Source organism: Colobus angolensis, unplaced genomic scaffold, assembly GCF_000951035.1.
Source record: "Colobus angolensis palliatus isolate OR3802 unplaced genomic scaffold, Cang.pa_1.0 Scaffold119, whole genome shotgun sequence".
Classification (NCBI taxonomy): Eukaryota; Metazoa; Chordata; class Mammalia; order Primates; family Cercopithecidae; genus Colobus; species Colobus angolensis.
In genome coordinates, this window is record NW_012113030.1 from 2837260 (window position 1) to 2850938 (window position 13679).

The 13679-nt window shown below is 47.1% G+C and overlaps 1 protein-coding gene across 2 annotated transcripts in view; it reads right to left on the bottom strand.

Annotated features, from left to right (window-relative positions):
* Positions 1-8285: 8285 nt before the first annotated feature.
* Positions 8286-13679, bottom strand: part of FOXA1 (forkhead box A1) — an 8710-nt gene continuing 3316 nt past the window's right edge. Inside the window, exons 2-3 of one of the 2 annotated variants that reach the window (XM_011926139.1) lie at positions 12991-13093; positions 8286-11429 (exon numbers count right to left, since the gene is read on the bottom strand). In XM_011926139.1, coding sequence (XP_011781529.1) covers positions 10089-11402 — 1314 coding nt within the window. In that variant the 5' untranslated portion in view covers positions 11403-11429; positions 12991-13093 and the 3' untranslated portion in view covers positions 8286-10088. Of the gene's footprint in view, positions 11430-12990; positions 13178-13679 lie in introns of those variants that run through there. The other variant, XM_011926130.1, reaches the window with a different exon arrangement.

Here is a 13679-nt window from a genome sequence, read left to right on the forward strand (position 1 = left end):
AAAATACAAGACAATTTTACCTTAATAAATAACCGAGAAAATACTGTTGGCAAAATGTTTTGCACCATGAATATAATTTCTCCAAGAAACTCAAGAAGTGGAAGGGAGTCCTTTAGTTCTTGACATTTAAATCTATTGAAACCATGGCTTGGGAATACTCTGAGGAGAGTAATCTTTAAGGTGAGTGAGCTAGAAGACATAAAGAGTCTTTTCCATCACTATTTTCCATGGCTTCATGATTCATGGTTCAAGGCTGAAATGGGTATTGGGGTTGCACTTTAGGTAACACTGGATTTTCATTTCTGTTGAAATGCTTCACATCTTCTTCCTTCCTAATTCTGTTCCATGGCCAAAGACGTCTACATGAAAATCATAGTATCTTTTGTTTAGTAATTCATCCATTCTATGGGGCCCTGCTCACCTGAAGCCACATAATCCTTTATGTGTACTCAGACACTAGATAAATTGTTTATGTGATAAACCACGGGCCTGTCCTATAGCTTCTGAGGTCGGGTAGACTATATGTCAGAATTAAAGCTTTTTTGGTGGTTGTTTTAAACATATTGTTATGCAGGGAATTGTTCTTACCCTGGGTCCCGAGTCCTCTGAAGTCCTCAAAATATCATAAAAATTAATTATTAAATAGCTATATCTACATATAACTTATTCTTATTATACATATTATGTTAAACTCTTATTCAAATTGTTAATATGTAAAATCTAATTCACTGCCATCTTTACCCTGTATAAACATCTTTCTCTTCCCAGTATTTCTAAGCATGTGACAATGAATATGCAAAGGAAGCGCAGCAGTCCACCAGGTGTGGGATGTGTGTGGCACAATTCAAGACAAAGATTAAACCTCCACTTGATGTTGCAAAAGAGATTTTATAAAAGGTGACTGAAGTAAGTCACCACAGTGTAAATGAGCCAGTCACCAAGATTCAAACCTATTTTTAATAAGTTAATAAAAATGGGCTAAGGGTCCAAAAGAGAATTCATTCAATTTTTGACAACCTGTAGCATCCAGAGTTTAAAACTCATCTGAAGAATAGAATTTCCCATACACTTTTTTATTAGACACTCAGAATATCTGCAAGGTAAATGTTTTACATCCTTTCTGAGGTAAATGAAAGCTATAAAGACTTCACAAAAGTAAATCTATATTTTAATGTAAATTGCATTCAGGATGCTGCTCTATAAGACAAAGGGGAAGAAAGAAAGCCTGGAACGAAGAACTGAAGTCTTTTAATCTTACTTACTGGAGAGGAATCCCCATCTCGCCACCCCCAGTGCCAGGGCCTAAACATTGAAGGTTGTTGTCAGAGTCAATGGGTTAAATTTGTAAAGGTTACTCTATGCTGAAGAGAATTAAATAACTAATCCCTGTATCTCCTGATGAAAATAATGCCTCACTGGAAGTCAAATCTGAAACACTTCTCTTGATTGACCTCAAAGCAGCATATTACTCAGTTTCTTGCTTCCTTGCTTTCAGGACAGTTGTATGGATGGGAAGTTCTTGTGGATGCTCCTCTAAGTCCATGTATATATTTGTGTGAGTATATATAGCTATCTACCTGTCTATATACCTCCTACAGCATGTGTGTACTGGCTCTAATTCTCTGAAGAGAAAGGTGAAGAGTCCATTGCTTGGAGGTTGGGATAGTCATGACTCATTGGTGAGGAAAGACCAATCCAGTTACTACTGCAGAGCATTTCAATAAGTCTTCTGTTTGTTTACAGTACTTTAAATTGTTGTCATTATTATTGTTTATCTGACTGAAATAAAACTTCAATCCGAACTTTCCCCAGTAATGGGGGTAAAGAGAGGGGAGTAAGGTTGTGTAGGAAGCATCTCAGTAATACCTTGAACTGCAATTTAAGACACCAGGCTATGAAGTCTTCTTTGATCATGATTCTGAGAGATTCAAAATATAATCTCTCCCTTTCCCTCTTCCTCTCTCTCTCTTCCTCTCCCCCTCTCCTCTCTCTCTCTCTCTCTCTCTCTCTCTCTGTCTCTCACACACACACACACACGGTCAAGACCCGCAGTGTCTGTTTTAGTCGGTTTTCACCTCCACCTCCGTACAATCAAGAGGTCAGAGAAGGTGGGGGCTGGAGGTGGCTGAAAGGGAAGGAATGGCGGTGGAACCCAGGAGGAGGCGACATTCGTGTCAGGTGGCGGTCCCAGGCAGTGTCCATGGGCCCGGAAGCGGAGGGGACGAGGCATCACGCCCCGCGCCCAGACCCCTGCACCCGGGGGCGTGACCTGGTGTTCCGCGGTCCCCCGCCCAGGCTCCTGGGGCGCTTTTCCGCAATGGCTGGCGTGGAAGCGAGAGGGGGCCCAGTTTTTCGGTGCCAGGTTGCGGGTACAGCCGGCTCCGCGCCAGGGTTGGGCGGCGCGGCCGGGATGCTGAGAGCCCTGCGTGCTCAGCCAGGGGCGCAGGGCGGCCCTTCTGCCCAGCGCTCCCGGGGTATCAAGGATGGCTTCCCAGCTGGAGGCCGGGAGGGAGGAGAGTAAATACCCATTCTGCTGGGGCCGCCCTCGGGGGATGGTTACGAAGGGAGAAATGAAAAATAAATCAAACTAGAGAGCCGTCCCGCCCCTCCCCGCGCGGTCCCGGCGAGCGGCGCCACTGGTCCTGCAGCCTCCGGCATGCCCGCGCCCTGGAGCCCAGGGGGCGCCGCAGTGGGCCGGACTGGCTAGGACTGCGCCTCTGTGCGGGTCCCCAGGAGCGCTGCTAGCCGGCCAGCCCCGCCCGGCCGGGCCCCTCGGGCAGGATAGAGCCCTGCTTTGCTCTTTTCGTTGGCCAAGCACAATTGTGTTATTGGAGATAATGAATTCAATCCCCATCAAAGGGCATTAGGCTCGCCCAGGCCCTGGAGTTGCTGATGCCTTTTTTTTTTTTTTTTTTTCAAACCAGGAATGAAAGGCTGAGGGGGAAAAAAAAAATTCTCTGGGGGAGCCTTTCCCCTGATCGCTGCTTTTGAAGTGAAGGGGCCCGGGCATTGTTGTTCACCTCGCGGCCCATACGGCTGAAGAAAGCCCTGGCTTTTGATGGGCTGAGAACCGCCTCGGCAATGAGCACTACGTCGGGCCGCGCGGCCTGCGGGCAGCATATGTCTCAGGGCACCCGGGCACCGTCTGGCGGGCGGGGCCTGGGGCCCGGTGGGGAGGGGGCTTGGCCCGGGAGGCCAGGACTGGAATGAGGCCAGTACCCAGCGGCGAGGATCCTTGGGCTTCAGGCCTCAGGCCAGGGGTTTGCCGTTCCTCCTGCTCACCTGGCGTAGCGCAGGAGATCCACCTGTGTAGCTGATGAGTCCGACTGGGAGACCGCACAATCCTTTGGGGTGAGGGTGGGAAAAGCTGGCTTCTCCTTGAGGGCAGGGAGCGGATTGGTCTTTATTTTTAAGCACTGGGACCCAGCATCTAAGGTAGCTAGCTCAACTAGAGCTTAATGAGTCTGAGTCCGCGAAGGCGTGCACTCGGCAAGGGGCCTTCGTGCGACACGTAGTTAGGACTTTTCACCTGTGACTCTGCACATCGCGCAGCGCGGCGGAGCTCCCGACCCAGGGTTGGGTAGGGGTGGCGGACACTTCGCTGCAGGCGCGCGGCCCTCTCCGCCGGAGGGACAGTTTCTCCGGCGTCCGCGGCGTCTGGCTGCGCAGTTTGTGCCCAGGACCGAGCATTAGCATCAGGTCACTTTTTCTAAAACTTGTTTCAGGCATTTAAGCTTACTTTCAGTGCCCCAATGTGAACTTTTCCCACCTCGATTCGCTCCCCCACTCCCAGTCCGTCCCAGGGCTCTTCGTCCCAAGGGTCAGCAACCAGAGCTGTTCAGTTCCCTTCCCTGCCCTCCCCATCTCTAACCCCCTCCTCCCCTCCGCTAAGGATCCGGGTTATCCGCCCCATTAATATATTAGCCAAGCATGACACAAAGGAAGCGCGTGTCAGCAGAAGGCGGTGTGACTCCAGGGAGAGGCGAGGAAACCTGGACGAGGTCCTGCGCTACAACACGGCTCATCGCCGCTTGAGCTCCTGAATCGGCCTCCACCTACGAAAAGCGGTGGAGGACGCAGCGGGAGTTGGCGCCCAGGGTTGAGCCGCTGTTGAGCCACAGTGTATAGCTGGACTGCGGTAGTGAAGCACAAAGCCCCCAGGTGGGACCCAGAGCTAGGGGAACGTTCCAGTAATATCCCAGTCACCTGAACCATGCAAAGAAATTCCGCTCTCCAGGAGCACGGGACTAGGCGGGCGCCTACTTCTTCCCTCGTGCATAGTGGGCCCTTAAAATTAAATTTACAAAGCATACAAACCTCCGCAGAGCTCCTTACAGTCTTTTCATTAAACTGTTTGTGTTTTAGAACAATTATTTGGCGTAAGAGAGAGAAACCAAAAAACTGACCCAGGATATGAGCAGGCAAGCAAAAGAGTAACAAATGTACTCCTTTATAAAGGGGTGTGTGTGTGTGTGTGTGTGTCTGTGTGTGTGTGTGGGGGGGGTTGACTAAGGAGGTTTCCAATTTAATTCATTGTTCCCTATTTCCAGGCAATGCTTTGGGGGGAATTTCCAGGTTGTTTTTTTCTTGGTTTCAGACATTAAAAGAAGAGAAAAGAAAAAGCCCCTGATGTGTAATCTTGAAGGGGAGTTGAGAGACGTAAAAAGTTAAACCAAGGCAACCTCACACTTAAATTCTGAGTAAGGCCTGCCGTTGGTGTCACTGGCCTGGTTCGTAACTTGACTTCGCCAGTGACTTGACCCGCATTCCACTTGGATTCTGATGTGTTCGAGCACGATTCTACTTAAGCCCTTTCCTTCCGGGATTTTGAGGGAGAATATCTTGCCTCTGTCCTGTAGGTTGACTGGAACATAGAGAACCCCAAAAGATCACGGAGTGGCACCTAGAAAAAGGAGGGCTCCTTATTTCCCGAGGCTGCAAGGAGGAGGGGCGCTCACTCTCACCATGCGCTTTGCTCTTACACTGTAGTCACAGCTAACATAATTGGAGAAATAAGGAAGTTAAATAGAAAAAGAAAGGTGGCAAGTGAGGATTTCCCCCTTGTCAGGTGTTTTAAAATGTTTATAATTAGGAAAATGCATGAATTTTACAAGTTAAAATTGAATGGCATGGGTATTTTCCAGCCCCAGATTGCTTGGTAAAACGATGGTGGAGAACAAAAAGGTGAGGGCTGCAGTCCTAACTGGCCAAAGTTCAAAGAACCATGCTGGGCTGGGGCTAAAAAGAGAAAAAACAATGGAACTATTATGTCCCCAAACTTAACTATTTGGAAGAAAAAACGTAAGATTTAAGGTAATCTGTTGTTAAATGTTATTTGGATACACTAACATCGTGGATGAAAATAAAACTTGCTTAAGTGGCTACTTTAAGAAACACTTTACCTTTCCAAATAGATTCTATTTATAAACAGGAAGATTGTGAAATATTCACATTTTTTCGTTTCATTTTCTTACATTCTGACTCTCATGAGAATCTATTGATTCTAATGATTCTTTTAGTTTGAGAAAATTTTGTTTTTATATTTCAGTGTAATTTGATTACCTATTTAGTTCTAGGTAACTTTGAAACAATCACCTTTTTGCATATCACTATCTTGGAGTAATTAGGCATGCTCTTAACTCCATTTAGTTGCAAAACACACTTTATTACAATTCAGAAAAACAATTGGTATCTAATTTTTAAGGCAAAATATTTTTTACACATGTATAAAATGTCTATTAACTTACTTAAGCTGTTTTATTTTTCAACAAATTTTTTCCTGTTGACATTGAGGGATCACATTAAAATACATTATAGCTAAATGTTCTACAATATTACTGCTAAATCAACAGAAAACCAATTGATCTTTAGGAAAGGTTAATTAATTTGGGCGACAGGTCTTCTACTTTGGCCCGCATTGAAAGGAATTTGTATTGATCTCGGCAGTTTTTTGCAAAGAAACTTAAGCATGTTTGTGGAATTGAGACCAATTTTTTAAAATACCAAAACAAGGGCTTACATTTTTATCACTTCAGGACTTCTTTTCTGTTATGGCTCATTCAAATCGGTTAGACTTCTGAGAAATAGAATGTTTTTTATACTTTCAGTGAAATCAATTAGGTATCTATCCTTCAGAAAATGAAAACAGAGGTTAGGAGCTTTACTAGGCTCTTGTTTGTTTTAATCCTTCCTTTCCTAATAATTCTAATCAGTTTATCCTTTATGAGGGGGATCACAAAGGAACAATGGAAATTAAATTGTGCCTTTCATTGAAACACTGTATTAGCCATCATGTAGAAAATGGACGGAGCTGCCTTCTACTTGCGAACACTTGTGAGTTGTTTAGTTTTTGCTGAATAGAACTGGTGAGCTTTTCTTCTTCCCTATCGTTGGTTCTCTTTTTATCACCTTAAAAATGTTTCATACCTGCCCTTCCTAAACGCAAGGTGAAAGTAACAATTGCAGCTTCCCTACCCTGTCCTATGCTCACCCCCAAAACATTTGTTTTTTTTTTTCTTTTTTGTAAAAGTGTTTGCTCGGTGGCGTTGGTGGGTCCGAGCACCTCCGGAGCTGTACAGTTGGGTCTGGGGGAAGGCTTTCCCTCCTCGCCCCTCCTCGCCCCCTCCCTTCCCTCCCTGGGGACCCCTCCCCCATCTCGGGCGAAATTCCTAAGTCCAGCGAGCGGGAGCACAGCGGCGGGACGGTCAGCAACCCCTTTCTGGCCCTGGTCTTCGGGAGCTGGCGAGGTGAAGAAATGTGGAAACACCGAGACGAAAAGGGGATGGGGTGGGGGTCGCAGGAAGGCGGCGCCCTCGGGGAGGGTCTCCGCACTCCCTGGGAACCACAGATGGTTTCCTCCTGGCCCAGGGGCGCGGCGCCCCAGCCCGGGCGCCCGGGCGTTTGTGTGTCCGGGTTTCCGAGGAAGGGATTACGCAGCGGGAGCAGCCGCGGCAACGCGGGCCGCCGGGGCCGCAGGAGCCGTAACGAGGCGGCTGGCCTTCTTTGTTGACTTTTAGGTCCCGAGCTCAACAGGAGATTTATTCCCTAGGAGGGGAAAATGCTCAAACAATGAAGAACTAAGTGCACTTGTCACCTCGAGACGTTTGCTGTCCTTCTCTGTCCGCCTTCCCTGGCAACCAGCTGTCCTGGCCGCCAACCCGCGCGCGTCCTAACGCGCCGGGTGGCAGGTCGCATCGCTCAGAGGTGGCGGAGTATGCGGTCTGAGAACTGCGAGAAGCCCACGAGGCAGGGACTGGGCCTGCAGGCTCCTCGTGGCCCAGCTCCCGAGGCAGGTCTCCAAAGTGCCCCGTCCCCCGCATAATTAGAAAATGTCTCCGGCAAGTAAGAGAGCAAGAGCTAAGGCCAACTTAATGGTGGGGTGAAGGCAAGGCGCTGATGTTTCTAATACGTTGAAAACAAGAAAGGGAACAGCACAGACAGGACAGCACAGAAGTTAAACATCTTAGATTCAGTGGGGGCGGGATTCCGAGGCCCAAGCCCAAGCCTTTGTATTACATTTGGAAGCTGAATTTGCCCACATTTGTTTACCTTATGTAAATATGAGTAACTGTTGGGGTTGGAAGCTTTTTCCTCTCTTTGGGACTTTGATGTCCTTATGAGGTCTCCAAATTAGGGTTTGAAATTATTCAAACCAGCAATTTCCCTCCTCTTCTCCTTTCATTAACTAAAGTGAGTGGGGGTTTGGGATTTCTGGATTTTTCTCAAGTGCTACATGGCACCCTTTCTCTCATCTGGGGAGGCAATTACGCGATAATTAAGCGACTCACACAGCTCTTTTTATCTTGTCCACGGTGTGGAGTGGGGCGATCAAAGTAAAGGCTGTCCAAGTTCAAGCCCTGGTGAGGATGGAGTTCATACACAAGAGCTCAGGCAGGCCGGCCTCTGCTTGAGCTGGTGGTGTTATTGTTGATGTCAATCCGAACAAGACTTACAAAGAAATAGGTGGACTGGAAAGTGAGCCTGCTATCAAAGGAGATTAATGATTTTGTGATCCCAAGCAACTATGGGGTGTGAAGTTGCATTTAAAAGCTCCTTAGAAGGCAGACAAATTATCAACTTTAAGTTCTTAGGAACCACATTTTTGAATCAAAATTTAAAAAATAACTTCACAAAATGCAAAATAGCGGCTACCCTAAAATGTCCTGTAGGCACAACGCTTCCCCTACCAGAGTGAATTAACTCCCCTCCTCCCACGTCCTCCAAAGCTACCCTGATGGCTAAGTTTTGTTTCTCTTTTAATGAGAAGAGGGTTCAGGAGTCTCCGATGGAGACAACTTAATTCTATCAGCCACAGCTGATATTTTATTTTCATTGGAAGAATTCTCAGATAAAGGAAAGTGTTACATTGGGGAAGGAGGAAAGGTAGTTAAATTAATATTTGATTTTGTAGTGAAAAGGCTCAAAGGAAACACAGAAGGCTTAAGCCGATGTGAAAAAAAAAAAATGAAGTAAACATCACTGGGAATAAAGAATCTTAAAAATCTCAATTCTTGGAATAGTAAATCAATTTATACACTTTACTTGAATTTCTTTCACTCCCTTTAACATTCATTTCTAATAACAGACAAAAGAATTTTATTTTCATTTTTGTCATTTATATTCAGTTCTAGAATTTGAAAAATATCGTATTTAGAAATATCCACTTCGGATTTAGTTAAGTGAAGAAAAATAACAGAAATCCTCTTTTGTTAACATTTGATTTATTTAAAGTCCTTAATTGCAAATGATCAAGAACATTTTCCACGGCTTAAAATCTGGTATTATTTTTGTTATTTAAATCAAAATATTTTTAATTACAATCACATTGATAAAAATTAACAATTTAAGTTGTAATTTTCACCATCATTTAAAGCAATTTCAGCTGTAAAGAAAAAGAATAAACCATGCAATAAATTAACATTGAGAAAGCAAAGAGAAATAATAATGAAACCCGTCTGGCTATACTAACACCATGTCCAACTGTGGAAAGTGCATAACACTGGATGAAACAAGCACACGATGGCAATGATTAAAATGGCCACAATCAATAGGATTTTTAAATCTTGGACCACGTTTTGAAATCCAGCTCCCTATAACTTATCTCTCCTCCAACATTGTAATATTCCCTTTTTCTGGAAAAAAAATATTCTTTAAATGGTATACACTCATAGAAACTAATTTTATATGTTATGTGACCTCAGAATGACATGACCATGGCACTCTGCAAAGCAAGAAGCAGAGTTCTTGAGGGCAATTCCTGAGGAATTGATTCCCAGGGCCTTCTGTGGGTAGAGAAGACAAAGGGGTTGGGGTCCTTGTAACTTTCGGTCAAGCAGCTCTTGAGAATGTATCATGTATATCACCTATCTATTACCTCTATATGTTATGTAAATATACGGAGGATGTCTACACATCTGAGCATGTGCATAATTAAGTCCATACACAATATACATGTATTTCATTTAAAGACATCTGCTATCTGCATGTATCAGAAATGTAAACTGAAAAACAAATGGCTCTGATGTTTATAATCTGTTTATGTCTTGCTATCTAACAGCAGTATTGTCTTTCAATACTTTAAGAACCTCTAGTGTATACTTGTTTCTTCACCATTTCAATTCTTATGGTTAAGAGTATTGCCACAGACCTGTAAACTCGTAGGGGGTCAGGTAAGGAGGGGGGAAAAGCACAAACAAATATTTTACAAACTTGAGCATCTTCTTGTTTTTTTTTTTTTTTAAATAACCCTCCACAAACTAGAATGCCTGGAGGGGAAATAGGGAATAAAGAGAGGGGGGCAAAGGAGGAGGAGAATTTCATATATACACTTGTGGATCATTAAACTTCGCAGGAAAAAAATTGGTTTGGGGTTGTCTTTGTAGTAATATACACAATGAATTTTGAATACAATAATAAAGTAACAGTCTTTTGCACTGGGGGAAAGGTTGTGTATGAACAATGAAATAAAAATAGTTGTTGGGATTTTATTATGCTGTTGTCAGGTTGGTTTGTGTGGTTTTGTTTGCTGTTGATTTTTTCTCTCTTGCTACCAGCATGGCTATGCCTGACAAACCCCCCAGTCCCGGGAGCTAGGAAGTGTTTAGGACCGGTCTGGAATACACACCTTGGTAGTACGCCGGCTCCAGGGCTGAGGGCTCGATGGGGCTCCTGGTGGTCACCGAGGCGCTACCTAGAGGCAGGCTGGTGGGCAACGTAGAGCCGTAAGGCGAGTACTGCAGTGCCTGCTCGTATGCCTTGAAGTCCAGCTTATGCTGCTGCTCCGATGAGGACATGAGGTTGTTGATGGAGAACGGGTGGTTGAAGGAGTAGTGGGGGTCCCCTTTCAGATGCAGCTGGGACTCGTGGGGTGCCAGGCCGTGTGCCGGGTGAGAGGGGGGCACAGAGGCCAGCGCCCCCGGCCCGGAGCTTATAGGCGGCGCAGATGAGGAGGCTGGTGTCTTCAACTCCGAGGCGCCCCCTGTCGCCGTCGCCCCACTGTGGTCCAGAGTCTGGGGGCTGGCGGCGGGCCCGGGGGCCGGCGCGCCCTCTAGCTGGCCGGCCTTCCCGTGCACGCCCCGATGGAGGGGCGAGTCGGCGCTGGGGTTAGAGGCGCCAGAGGGGTCCTTGCGGCTCTCAGGGCCGCCCTTGGCGCCGCCGCCCCCGCTCCCGCCCCCGCCGCCGGCCCCCGGCTGCTTCTCACACTTGAAGCGCTTCTGGCGGCGCAAGTAGCAGCCGTTCTCGAACATGTTGCCGGAGTCGGGGTGCAGCGTCCAGTAGGAGCCCTTGCCCGGCTTGTCCGGGGAGCGCGCCACCTTGACGAAGCAGTCATTGAAGGACAGCGAGTGGCGGATGGAGTTCTGCCAACGCTGCTGGTTCTGCCGGTAATAGGGAAAGAGGTCCATGATCCACTGGTAAATCTCGCTCAGCGTGAGCATCTTGCTGGGCGCCTGCTGGATGGCCATGGTGATGAGCGAGATGTACGAGTAGGGCGGCTTGGCGTGCGGGTAACTGCGCTTGAACGTCTTGGCGTCGCCGCCGCCGCCCGCACGGCTGCGGCCCAGGTTGGACGGCGCGTACGCCATGGGGCTCATGCACTGGTTCATGGCGGCCGCGTAAGGGCCCAGGCCATTCATGGAGGCCGCCTGCTGCGCGCCCATGGCGCCCATACCGCCCGGGCTCAGCGCCGTACCCATGGCCGTCACGCCGGCCGCAGTCATGCTGTTCATGGCGCCCGCCGAGCCCCCGGGCATGCCGGCTACGGCGCCGGGACTCAGGCCGGCCCCTAGGCCCGGGTTGGCATAGGACATGTTGAAGGACGCCGGGGTCATGTTGCCGCTCGTGGTCATGGTGTTCATGGTCATGTAGGTGTTCATGGAGTTCATGGAGCCCAGGCCTGAGTTCATGTTGCTGACCGGGACGGAGGAATAGGCCTGGAGAGGAGACAGCGAAGAAGCCCCGGAGGGCGGGGTTAGTGGTGGGCACAGGAGGGCGGCCGGCCGGGGGTTAATCCGGGGGCAAGTGCAGAGCACTTCTGCAGAACACGGGACACCCCCACCCGGGGCAAACGGCTAAGCGCCCTCCCCAGACCGAGCAAAGATGTCTTGCACGGTAGGGGGAAAATCCTAGCGCGACAGGCATGAAAGATAAGCGCTCCCAGAAAATATGTCCCCAGGAAGATGTGTAATCGCCTTACACGCCAGGCTCAGGGGCTGGCTTCCAGGGCCCCCTCATCGCCTCCTCCATCCACGCTAGGCGGTTTCCAAGTCTCCACCCCAGCCAGCCTCGGCAAAGCGCTCTTTGGGGGGAAATCGTCTTTAAAACAACGAAAATAGAATTAATCTCTGACCCTCTGCTTATTCACTTCACCCTAAGGGTGCAATGGGTTCCGCGTCACAGGCTCACTGGGCGGGCCACAGGGCACCAGCTCTGAGCCCTCCTCGCCTGAGTCTGCAGGCCTGGCTGACCGCACAGCGGTTTCGGTTGTTCTAGGGGACTGTTAATGAAACTGCCTGATAGAGCAAATCACCTATGGACATGGGACCCCCTGAATCATTTATTTCCCAACAAGTGGCTTTATTGTCCTAGGGGTTTTTGCTTATGGTGACTTTTTTGTTGTTTATTGTATTTAGAAGTAGTGTTTTCTACCTGCTTGTAGCAACTGTAATGTTAAAAAGGGAAGCAAACTCAGAAGTCAAATAAGTTTTGGAAAAATCAAACTAAAAGTAGATCCATAACAGAAAGGGCTGGGAGGGGTGCCATAATAATCTCAATGTGCTATATGCATTTTATTTTAACGTGACTTTGCATGTACACCTCTGCAAGCTATTTAGAAACTCGCATTAATTTTGTCACCACTTCACCGTCCCTATTTAAAAATACTGGTGACACAGTTTGTCAAAATAAACCATTTTTTTTTTCACATACTGATGTTGCTGCTGATGATTTCAATGCCCGGCTTTGAAATTCCGTGAGTAGTCTTGAATAATTTAAAATTCAAAAATCAAATTCTACCTATTTTCTCTTAATGCTATTGTATTTCCTAATTCTCAGCTTTAACATGTAAGAAAGTACTTTCGCTAGGGGTCTCAGTTGAATGGTGGGGTCGAGATGACTGCGTCAGAATTAAATCTCTGGAAGACCTCTGAGCTGCTTTTAAAATCATCAGCAAGCGAAAATCCTTATCAATAGCAATGTGGGAATGCATTCAGTACAGTATTTTAAACATACAGAACCTGGCATATTAAAAAGCACTTCTCTGATAATTTAATAAGGAATAATGATGTCCTTAAGTTTATTTTCATCAGCAAGTATGACTCAATTTGAAAACATGAGAACAAATAGATTTAAATAGGAACGAACACCCAGTAAACTATGGTATGCAAATAAACTCAGAGGTAAACTTGTGAATATATAAATCTAAATAAGTTAGTTACCATCAAAATATTACGTGATTCTATATTTTTCTGTCCACGTCTTAAAATTCTTTTTTACCTTGGGGCTTTATTTTCTTTCCCTCTTCCCAAGATTATCCAAGGCAGTTCCAATACACGTTTTCAATAATGGTAGTTAAACTTTTGGGGGGTAATAGCCAGCTGTTTCCAGAAAAATACTTTTAATAGGTGCTAGTCCTTCCTGTACCTGGTTTTCCCTGTAATCCTTTTGTGCACATTGTAAAAATAACCCCCATGAACGTGCCACCAAGGGGACAATGAAGAGAAACAGGTTCTCGGCCCGGAGTTCTGAAGAAGATTCTGGTCGCACTAGCGCCACCCAGCGGTTTTAGAGAAGAAGGAGCACACTTCTCCCCACATAGGGCTTTTGAAGAACAAGTTTTACAAAATTTAGAAATCGTTTCATTATTGAGACACCCAACTTGGCGGCAGAGCGCTTTAATCAGAAGACGTCTGCGAATTAAACGGCGGGACGAAGAGGTCGCCTTGCGGGTATGCTCCGGCTTTCTCAGAGTTGCTTCCAACTCGCGCCAGTGTTCGCCCGCCCGCGGCACCCCGGGCCCGGCTCCTGCTCCCGCTCGCTGCTGGGAAGAGGCAAGTGCTTCCCAGAGCCACTGTTTTCAAAGCCCGGAGTTTCCTAAAACTCCCTCTCCGGCTGCGAGAGTCCGGACAGAGCAGGGCAGCAGGTCTCGCTTCCAGGCCCGGCCAAGGCCCGGCCGGGGCCACACC